This window comes from Rhizophagus irregularis, chromosome 15, assembly GCF_026210795.1.
Source record: "Rhizophagus irregularis chromosome 15, complete sequence".
Classification (NCBI taxonomy): domain Eukaryota; kingdom Fungi; phylum Glomeromycota; class Glomeromycetes; order Glomerales; family Glomeraceae; genus Rhizophagus; species Rhizophagus irregularis.
Window position 1 is genome coordinate 1,203,084 of NC_089443.1, and position 11,693 is coordinate 1,214,776.

General features: G+C 27.0%; 1 protein-coding gene across 1 annotated transcript; it reads left to right on the top strand.

The window, feature by feature from the left end:
* Positions 1 to 4,960: 4,960 nt before the first annotated feature.
* Positions 4,961 to 6,674, top strand: OCT59_007012 (uncharacterized protein; the record flags this gene model as incomplete). Its single annotated transcript, XM_025333102.2, has 2 exons — positions 4,961 to 6,401; positions 6,649 to 6,674. The coding sequence occupies 2 exons, from the start codon at positions 4,961 to 4,963 to the stop codon at positions 6,672 to 6,674; spliced, it is 1,467 nt and encodes a 488-aa protein (XP_025187720.2).
* Positions 6,675 to 11,693: the final 5,019 nt, after the last annotated feature.

The following is an 11,693-nucleotide window of genomic DNA, read 5'->3' on the forward strand; positions in this document are numbered from 1 at the left end:
CTTTTAATTTCATTAATAATATAGTAACGTTAGTTAATTTGCATTAATATTAATAAAATTTGCAAACAATTTGCATTGGTATTGATAAAATTTACAAATCTTTTCGTTAATACTAATCAAATAATTCAAATTATATTTTTAACTATATTTTAACTAGATTAGTTAATGTGTGGTGACTTCATCGCCACCAGATAGTTTGTTGAAAATTATATGTGATTTGGTATCCGGACTTTTCTCCGAAGTCCTTTTCACCGAAATCCATTTCGCCGTGGCAATTTCACCGAAGGGATATTTCACCGAAGTACCATTTCGCCGAAATGCCATTTCCTAAGTGGACATTTCGCTGAATGGCCATTTTACCGAAACCCATTTCACTGAAGCCATTTCACCGTGACTGTGTCCGGACTTTTCGCCGAAGTCCTTTTCACCGAAATCCATTTTGCCGAGGCAATTTCACTGAAGGGATATTTCACCGAAGTACCATTTCGCCGAAATGCTATTTCCTAAGTTGGACATTTCGCTGAATGGCCATTTTACCGAAACCCATTTCACCGAAGCCATTTCACTGGGACATTTCGCCGAAATTGTGGAATTTTTTAATTTTTCTTTTTTTTTGAGAAAACAAACGAATTATTTAATACATATTAAGTCACGTTTATTTAAAAAAAAAGATAACAAAATCATCATAAAATGAAAATGAAATAGTTTAGAGGGAATTTGTACTTTGAGCATTTTTTATTTTCTTTGTATCGAATTGTTAATGATCAAGGAATATTTATCTATTATATGTTAATCACTAAACATTTTCTGCGAAATGTCCTTCGACGAAATGTCCATTCGATGACATCACATTCGGTGAAATATTCCTTTAGCGAAACTTCCCTTCGGTGAAATGGTTTCAGCGAAATGGTTTTCGGCAAAATGAAATTCGGCGAAACGTACCGTAACCTGTTTGGTTTGTGAGAGTTCCAATGAATGAATATTATTTAATGGCTTTTTTTGTTATGTAAAATAGAGATTCAAACAATACTAGAGTCTCGCTCGTGGAAAAGGCGAAACCAGTTTCGGGATGACTTTTAAATGTGATGAATATTCATTACATATTATCACTTTTCATTTGGTTTGTCTATTAGAATCATTAATTTATGATGGACTGATATATTTTATGTGGCTTAATTTAATTTTTTATGCTATGTTGTAGTGTCAGAAAATGTGATAGTATAATATTATTTTTGGGCGCAAATTTTATTTTAAATTTTACTGCGGTCCGCAACGACCTTAAACTATTGGTTAGATTATACTGCGGCCCGAAATGACCTTAAACTATTGGATGATTTGTTTTAGTAGGGGATTTGCGTTCAGGTGATCTATCATTTTGTTGGTACCCTATTGACAAGGGATCGGGTCAATTATCGCCATTTTCGGAAATACGCAAAAGTGTGGAATGTGGATATAACAAATCTGCTAGCTGATTTTGCACGTGCACCAATCATTTTATTCAGAGAATGCACGGAACAATTCACAGAACAGAATTCACAAAAAAATCATATAAATCAGAAAATTATTTGAAGAGTTCATCGCATTTATTTATATGAAACAAACTATATTTTTTTCACTTTTTCTTGGATCATGTTCATACTACTGTATTTTTTGAAAACGATGATAACCCGGAGCACCAATGTCAATCACAACAGAACAGTTATTTCAGAGATACAGTATACTAATAATGATATATAAATGAAAATTGCAACGCTGGTCATGGTTTGAATATCAGTTCTTTTACAGAGACATAACTAGGGATGTCAATTATTCGCATCAGTTTGGCATGTTTTATTCCCTGAAAGTTGCTAAATTATGTAATATGTTAATGAAATGATTTCCGGAGATACAGTATATATATAATGATTAATCTCAAAATCATAAATCCATTACTTTAAGCATAGGCTTAGCTTAGAGTCCCATTTACCCGGGTACGACACGGGTATATTCGGACATAGTACATGAGTTCCGTATCACAAATGGATACAAATGGTAAAGTTAATATTAGCCAAAAATAAAATTTCAACAAGCCTAACTCTAATCGAAATTTATTTGGCTGGAATTTGGTTAAATTATTAGTTCCGATCAGAACTGTACTCTGTACCATCACACATAATGATTGATGCTGTGAAATCATTTAAATAAATATTGCTAAAGTTAGTAATATATTCGTTTCTTATTTTATTCAGATACGTCGAAACATTTATAATAAGGTTAATTACATTTAGTAACAACTATTATTTATTTATTATCAAAAATAATACATTTTAAACGCAAATTTTATATGATAAAAAATTACTTCAATTTTGTATTATTACTCTTCATTATCTGCAAAGATCAACCGATCTGAATATATATTGTGAAATGATATTATTAAAGAATTTAATTTCAAAGAAAATTTTCAAATTTTATTTTTTCTAAATAATTATGGTTGAATTTAATCTACGAAAAAGAACATGTTTTCTATGTGGTAATGATATACAAATAACAAGGACTGAAATACTCATAAACAAAATCGGGTAAAAATTTTGTAGTTTCAGTAATAAATATTCAACGATAATTAGTAATTTATAAATAATATCAATATATTTGTAGAACTTAGATTTCACTATAGTAAATGTACACAAGCAACTTTAATATACTAAATAAAATATTTTCATCCATAAACAAGAAATATATTGTGTCTCGTTGGACTGAAAAGTTTTAAAATCCTATGAAAAATGTATCATGTTAATCAAAACTTGGCAATAAAAATGTAGATACATAGTAACAAAGAAATTATACCAATTCAATAGAAGGAAGAACCATTAAATATTTGACTTGAAAAAGGATCATTCGTAATTTGAAAAGGTAATCGTGCGATTAGATCTAATATATCAATGTTATTATTCGAAGCACATCTTCCATATGTTCTGTTGAAGATCATACGTCGAATTTGTCGTCGATTTCTTCTATTAATTCTTCTTTGATGACGATTTAAATTTATAGAAGAAGTATGAAAACGATTAATGTTATTTAAAGACATTTTTTTTTTACGTACAATCAAGAAATTGTTCAAAAATAAAGAGGAGGAGGAAATTAAATTATTTGAATTGTGAGAGTATTTATATACAACTTGTAAAATAAGACCGTCTGCAAGATTTCCTTGGATTCACCCGGCCCTATCCGGGGCTTTCGACAAGCTCAAACTGTTTAAGGATAGCGAGTAATACGTTTGAGTCGTATGATTTAAATAAAGTCAATAATTTAAAACGAATTTCTTACTATAAATATCCTTATTAATGAATGGACGTATTATGTTAGCATTACCTACTACGTTATTATTATTGGGCTAATTTGGTCATTTCTATTCTATTGAATATATCTTTTTAGACGCATCATAATAAATTTGAATTATATTGGTCAAAACAATTATCTTATTGTGGTTAAACACAATGATAAATAATCGGCCGATTTCCCGACATAATGGATTTTAAATATGAGTAATTATTTGTATTATTTATTTCATGGGGAGTTGGGAATAATAGGGTTTTTTCCCCCTTCCCATGAAATAAATGGGTAATCCCCTGGAGCGTGTCACTCATTAAATATTAACTATTTTAAACTTAACTAAAATTAGTAATTTCCCGGCTATCTATATGAGGCCGGGGAAGATTCCCGGTCATTTATAAACTCAGCTAATCACTCGCAATTTTTAAAAATTAGTATGAAGGTGGCACTTAGTGCAACAGGGGATTAATTAGTTAAAAAACAATAATATTTAACATTTTTTTTTATTTTGTTTATTACGCAATATACGCAATATAAACTATATAGACTTCGGATAAGTAAGAGAAAGTCTACGACCTGGACTACCTTTTTTTTACTTAAACCTTCATTTATTTGAATACCTTTAAAAGTTTGTTGTGTTAAAACCCCCATAAAAAATTTTTTTAGAAAATTGTTAACATGTCGGAGTTTTCTTGGAATACAAATTAGAAAAATGATCATTTATCGGAGTTTTCCCAGAAAATTTTTTATAAGGAACCTTTGTTAAGACTTGCGCATATTAAAAGCTCTATTGCGAATTAATACGGTTATGTGGCTTTTTTTGCACTTATAAGTTATAATTGGACAATCAGTCTGAAGTACAGATTATAAGCTAAAGTTTAATAAAGTACATTTGAGTGCGGCAACGAACATATTTTATTCGTTACTATTTAGCTTTTCAATTACTATATTTATGATAATATTGTTACATAAAAGTTGTGTTAAGCTAAGCAAGAAAGAAACGAATATTTTAAATAAGATAAATACTTATGTCTCGATCGATGAGCAATGCAAAATGTTGTGTAATTATGTACTGTACGTGTCAAATTCTATTGCACATAGTATGTCTTGCCTAATTTTGTATAATTTATATTTCTTATTAAGGATTATTTAAACTTACTACGGAAGATTAATTACGTTGTAAACGAATTATGATATTGAAAACTTCTTTTTAAGTTGTTGATTTATGATTTGCTATTATTCGAAAAAAGACTACTAATAGTATTCTATCATTCTTTAAATGAACAAAGGAATCTTTTGAACGAAAATTCTCCGTGGTCCACTTATAATTACTTTCATTCTTACTATTTAACTTGACGTTCTAGCTATTACAAATTTGGTTAACTTCGTGTTATTGTTCAGGTTATAGGGCAGTGGTTGAAATCAAAATTCTTTTTGACAGAATGGTACTATCACTAAAATGTTTAGAATCAAGAAAAAAGGTTTAGACTATGTTACAAAATTATCAGTTGTATCATTTGTATGACGCATGTATGATTATCACATGGGTAATATGCATGTCTGATATAATTTGTCACAAATAAAATTGTACTACTCATTTTTGTACTCATTTTAAAAAGGAGAAAAAAAAATTTTTTTTAAAAAAAAAAAAATGTCGAAACTATACAGAGATGTTCTTTATTTAATAACGGAAGAGTTACAAAATGATGAAAACGCTCTTCGTTCATGTCTTTTAGTTAATAAAACATGGAGTGAAATTATTATTCCAATTTTATGGAAAAATCCTTGGAAATATTTAAAGAGTGGAAACGAAAAATTATTATTAAAAGTAATTATCTCACATTTATCAGAAAAATCAAAAGAAAATTTAAGTATACGTTTTAAACATTTAATGAATTCATCATATGAAAGACCTTTATTTGATTATATTAGTTTTTGTAAACATTTCAATATAAATGAAATTGAAAGAATAATTAAAACGGTAGATAAAAAATCTAAAATTAAAATTATTAAAGATGAGATATATAATCTTTTTATTAATGAAAATACGAAATTTACACACCTTTATATACCTTATCAATTTGATCGTCAATTACATCTTATTCCTGGAGTCGACAAATGTTTTTCAGAAATTAGATTTCTTAGTTGTAATGCTAAAATAAATTTAAATGTTTTACCTGGATTAATTGAAGTATTTAAATCAATTAGAGAATTGGAACTTTCTATTGGAGCAAGTAATAACAAATATGAGATTATTAGATTAATTAAAACATCAAAGAATTTAGTAAAAATTCGTTTATTAAATGAGTATTATTCTGAAAGATCGTATTGTAAGAATCTTGAACAGACATTGGCTAATCATGCGGATAATATCTTATATCTTAAGTTGACAAAACAACCTATCACAAATTTTGTTTTTTCTTTTGTAAATTTAAAAGTATTAGTATTGAATGATAGTTACCATCGTTATACGAATTGGAATGTTTTAAAAGATTTATCTTTACCTCACTTGCAAATATTAAAAACTAGTGGTATTCAGCACGGAATTTTAATGAATATAATTAAGAATTCAGGTGGGAATCTTATTGAACTAAAAATTGATGACTTTTATCCTTATGATTGCGATATTGGGATAATTATGCATACTATTTCTCAAAGTTGTCCAAATTTAAAATATCTAAAATTCCCTAGATATGTAGATTTTTTACATTTGGAAAAACTATTAATTAATTGTAAGGATTTAATGGGATTATATTTTAATTTTGATAATAGTTATTTGAACACATATGTTCATTGGGATAATTTTTTTGAAACATTGGCAAAATCATCTCCGATTAATTTGTTTAGATTTAAATTTCAACTTTATGAGGCTCCTGAATTGAAATCTTTAAAATTATTTTTTGATAATTGGAAAGGTAGACATCCCATGTTATTACAAATTATACAAGATAAAGATAATTTAAATTTTCATGCGATTAATACAATGAGACGTTATTACGATTTAATAGAAAAAAGTAAAGCAGAAGGAATAGTTAAAAAATATGACGATAATTTGAATGGAATTACTTTTAAAGATTTTGAATGGATCCAAAGTAAATAATTTTTATATTATATTATATTTATGTAATAAATTTCATTCAGTTAGTACAACATAGTTATAGCAACAATTTCTGTTTGTATATTTAATTAAAATCACGAAATTTGTTCGTTCTTTCAAACTGTTTTCGTAAATTATTATAAATTTGTTGAAGTGATTAAACTAATAGTAGCTGATACTTTTTAATAATCCTGTCTCTTATCTATTGTGTCGCTAACATGACATTTTTCGCAAAACTTTAGAAAGGGTCGAGAAAAGAAAAGCGTAGATGCATCTTGTTATTACAAATAAAAATGCACTACCACTTGCAAACTCCTAAACCAATACTTCCAGCAAATCCTCTAAAACTGACGCGTTCGTTTTTATACGAAATTCTAGAGACGAATAAATTTAATATATTAATATGTTTCTTTTTTGAACATGCCATTACATTACATATCGCAATACGCTAAGCCAAAATCTTTTCATTGTATACCTTTTACTTTTTCACCGTTTTTATATATGTTAAAATATATAATATGTTAGTAATATAAAATTCAGTATTTTCGGAAATTTTTTTTAGAGTTTATTTCTGGCGCTTCAGGTAAAGTAATAAAAAATATTGCTAAGACCGAAGAGAAGGGTACTTGTAATATATTTTCACATTTACTTTTTCTAAACCAAATGCGATAATATTAAATCATCGGTGTTGCTAATACTTATCTGTTGGACGTCAAACGTGATATTGATTTTTTATACCAAACTTTATTTTATATAACACAATGAAATGCAAGGTGTTTAAAAGAATATAATTTATTAAGTACAATTACAATTAACATAAAAAGTGAATATTTTAATCATATCAACCGTTTTCGATTAAGGAATTAATGGTAATAAACGATATTTTTACGATAATTGCCGATACATAAAATCATTTCGATCTTTATATTATCATAACATTCTAAATCATTTATTTCCTTTTTTTCGCTTTTTGAGCAGTGTCCAAATGAAAGTTTGATTATTCAAACAAAGATTTACCACTGAATTATTTGTAAAATATTCGAAATTATGTCATGTGATCTTTTATAATTTTGGCCCACATTAACATATTTTAAAACTTTCTAGCTCCGGCCCGCTTTAAGTTTCGTACTGTATCACTATAACGACTATTCCTTTAGATTGGGGATATGATCCTATTTTGTTTAATTTTAATTTTTTGGTTTAAAATCGCTATTTCGGCTGAAATAAACCGACAAGACCAAAAATCGCAAACTGAATTAAGTTCACATAATAAAAGTTGCTTACAATATTTTTCATTTTTAATCCCCTGTCGCACTAAGTGACTAAGTGTCACTCATGATTACCTTCATACTAATTTTTGAAAATTACGAGCGAGATAGCCGGGAAAATTCTAATTTTAGTTTAAAATTTAATCACATGTTAAATTTAATGAATGACGCTCCTGAATAATTCTTAACACAATTTGAATTTTTTTAAAAAAAATGATATAGTAGAAAAATTTAATCAGCCAAAAATTATTTAAAATTAAAGGTATAAATATTTTTTTTTTTAAACTCCCATGAAATAAATAATACTAATAATTAATTTGTTTATATTATAAATAGCGTTCTTTAAATTTGGCAATTTTGCCAAGAAACAAAATTAAAAAATATTTACGGTTTAAAAAAAAATTTTAGTTTTAAAATCCTAAGTTGTACTTAATATTCAATCGAGCGAGCGCATTTGAAATTTGTATGTATTGATTTTAAATAAGGCTAAAAAATTTGCTACGCCATTTTTGAATTGTGAAATAAATAAATAATAAATACTGTTCAATAATTAGTAAATATTGTAACGCAACTCGTACAGCGACTCCCAAATTTATCCGCGGCGCAGATTTATTAAAAAAAACTAAGTTCATTGTGATTTGTGTCACAAAAACTTGTTAATTTTTATGGGGTTACCTTAGTTTTTATTTCCTTTAAGCTTCTATTCCTTTTTTTATTGTTCATTGTATATATATATGAGTATATCAAAACCTTTCTAGTCTCATTGTGTACGGATTTGAATCTTTATATGTCTAACATTCAAAATCAAAATTGCCAAAATAAATCAGTTAAAGATTGTGAAATCCATTGGACTATTAATTGCAGTTGTTACAACATTGATTGGTCTATTTTAAATCTCCTTTGCGTATCATCAATATCATTCATCATTTTTCTTAGACGTTTTAAAATGACAATTTAATCCACAAAGTAATTAAATAAATACGTATAATTAATTGCTCTTTACAATCAAATCTTTTCATTCGTACACTTTTTGAATTTTTAAGAACCCGAAACCTACAAAAAAGAAATTAAAGAAACGTTAATAAACGTTTCTAATTAAAATCAACAAACAACTAAAAAAAAAATAAAATAATTAAAGTAACGCCCGTTGCGAAACTTATCATAAAAATGAGCGCATAACTATTTCAATATAGTTTAAATCGGAAATAGTCGGGATGACACATCTTAATTTGGAATGAATGAACCATCTTTTGTGGGGAAAAATTTTTCTTTGAATAACTACAGTATATACTAAAAGGCCCCATCCAAAATTTTGTCCTCTCATCATCTTATTTTTGCACTTTTGTTGGAGCAGTATAATGGTGAGAATACCTGACTCCTATGTTTGGTGTCCCAAAGGACCATTCCTGTCTTCTTGAACACTATATGTGGCTCGGATATCATTTCTTTTCCAGAAGATTTTGTGGCTCGGGTATCATTTCTTTCCAGAAGCTTTTTTTTTATGGAGTATGGAAGTGGTTGATTGAGCATTCTCTTCCACCTTGTTCCAATCATACTAACAGTGTTTTTTTAGTTTATTAACATTAATCTAAGATAGCGTGGAGCATAGTGCACTACTTAGGCCTTTTTGTGTTACTTTGTCATTAATATAACAAAAATTTTGGATTGCATAATTCACTTTATATTAAAGTTTTTTTTTGTAAACTGAACGAATATAAACAAAACTTTATTTTAAGGATGAAATGAAATGTTATGTATATTACGTGATTGATTTAATAATTATTGTATGTTCAAATTTGACATGTATTGATATGTAAGTTATATAGTATATTATATTTTAACTGTTAAATTGCTAGGTTGAACGGGTTTTTAACGATTAAACCGGTTAGTTGACCAAACAGGTAAAAACCGGGTTATGACAGGTTATAACCGAAACTCTTGTTTTATCAAGCGACCGTTAAATAAAAATACTGGCGATATTTAAAAATTAAAAATACGTAAATGGGTGGCTTTAATTATGAAATTACTAAGAAAACAAAAAAAAAAATCGACTTTGCATAATAATTTTAAGACATTATGGTACTTAATATTTGATACTATAACTAAAAAAAGTAAAGAATAATAATTATTTTCGAAGAATTTTACAGCATGAATTTCTTTTCACGTGATACATAATTTTTATGTAAAGAAAATAATAATAATAATGTATATATACCGTATATATAAATTAAAAATAAATGAGAATTTTTTTTAACCCATAAAATAACCGTAACTATTAAAAATTTGATATCAAATGATCCACAATTTCAGGTTGATCGAAGTTCCATTTACTTACTTTTTAGTAAAATGAAAGGAATTTACTGCATCAATAGACTTATAAACGGGTAATTGACTTTGTTAAGTTGGCGTAACATAATAAACAAATATCTTTCTATGCATTCCAATATTAGATTAGTACTAACAGTTTTTTTTTTTATGAAAGATAAAAATCCTAATGAGTAATTATTGAAAATTACGTACATCAAAATGAAAACTTTTGAATGTCCCAAACTATTATTACTATTTATTATTATTCTTTTTTTTAGTGTGACATGGAAACGGCTTTTACATAAACGGTTAAAGTAATAACAAAATATTCATTGTATTATTTATTGTAATTAATGTTGTTTCTCGGTATTAAAATTATCTGCATGTAATTAAAATCAATCGGAGTTTAAACTCAGTTAAAGAATTTTAATTCTTTTAAAAGTGATGAATCTTTATATAAAAAAAGGAAACGTATCAATGATTGAATGAATAATGAAAGTTTAATTTGGACTTGTTTGAAAGGAGCTCTTGTTTACCAAAATTAAAAAACCTTTATTCCGGTTATTAAATGTTCTAATTGTAAGTTTACATATTGGAGTAAGTTATTTATGCATCAAGATCTTTTTTTTTTTTCAAAGAAAAAAAAAATTAATTATTGTATCAAAGAAATGAATGAAAAAATAATGAACGATATCAGACGAAATAGAATTGTTTTTTTTTTAATATTATTTTCAGGAATCTTGAGTTTTTTTAAAATAAAATTTAACATCGTATAATATAATAAAACTTATAATCAGAAAAACAGTTATTAATATATTTGCATTGTAAAAATGTTAATATATTTTATATTTTCATATATTTTATATGTATATTTACTACGTATACATTTTACGCTAATTTTCCTTCGAAAATTCGAGATTTGAAAATCTAAAATTCGAATGTTTCGTTGCCAACGTATAGATTATCATATTAGGTTATCAAAAGATCAAAAGAGTGCATTTATTTTGTAAGAAATAAAATTATAAAGATTTTATTGCAGTTTCATAAGGTTACACCGTCTATTCTTGGGTCCCTTGAAATATCAACTTATTAAAGTAATTCTTAATTATTATCATGTTCACATCAATTCAAATAAAGTGTTTGGCAAATATCGCGCATCTTCGTTTATTTACAAAAACCTAAAAAGTTTTTGTATTTTATTCTTTCAACGGGAGCTTCCATAGAATATTCGTTGCCCTTGTGTAATTAGTAATGACGAGCGTATACAATTAAAAACTTCCATTCAAAAATCAAAAAAATTCTATAAGAACATTTATGTCAACTCAACTATATGTCTTTCATGAATAACAGAAAAGAAAACACCCGTTGAGTTAACTCTTTTTAATATGTTCATTTCAAAAAATTGAAAAGTAACTTCAATGAACTGCCTTGTTTCTTTTATATCAAAATAATTTCCTTTTCTATTATATTTATTAAAAATTTATAACCGTTTATCCAAATATTTTAACCAAAAAAACATAAACCCATTTTATCGATTAACCTTAAAAGTGTCATAAGAAAGAAGAATAGTAATCATGCACGTGAAATATTAAATTGACCTTGCTATTTGTTTACTTGATATAAATTAGGGGTTGCATGGATATCCCATTTATGGGTAGCCCCACGTTTTATCGGAATAGCAATCCCTTGTAACAAAATTTATTTAAATACGG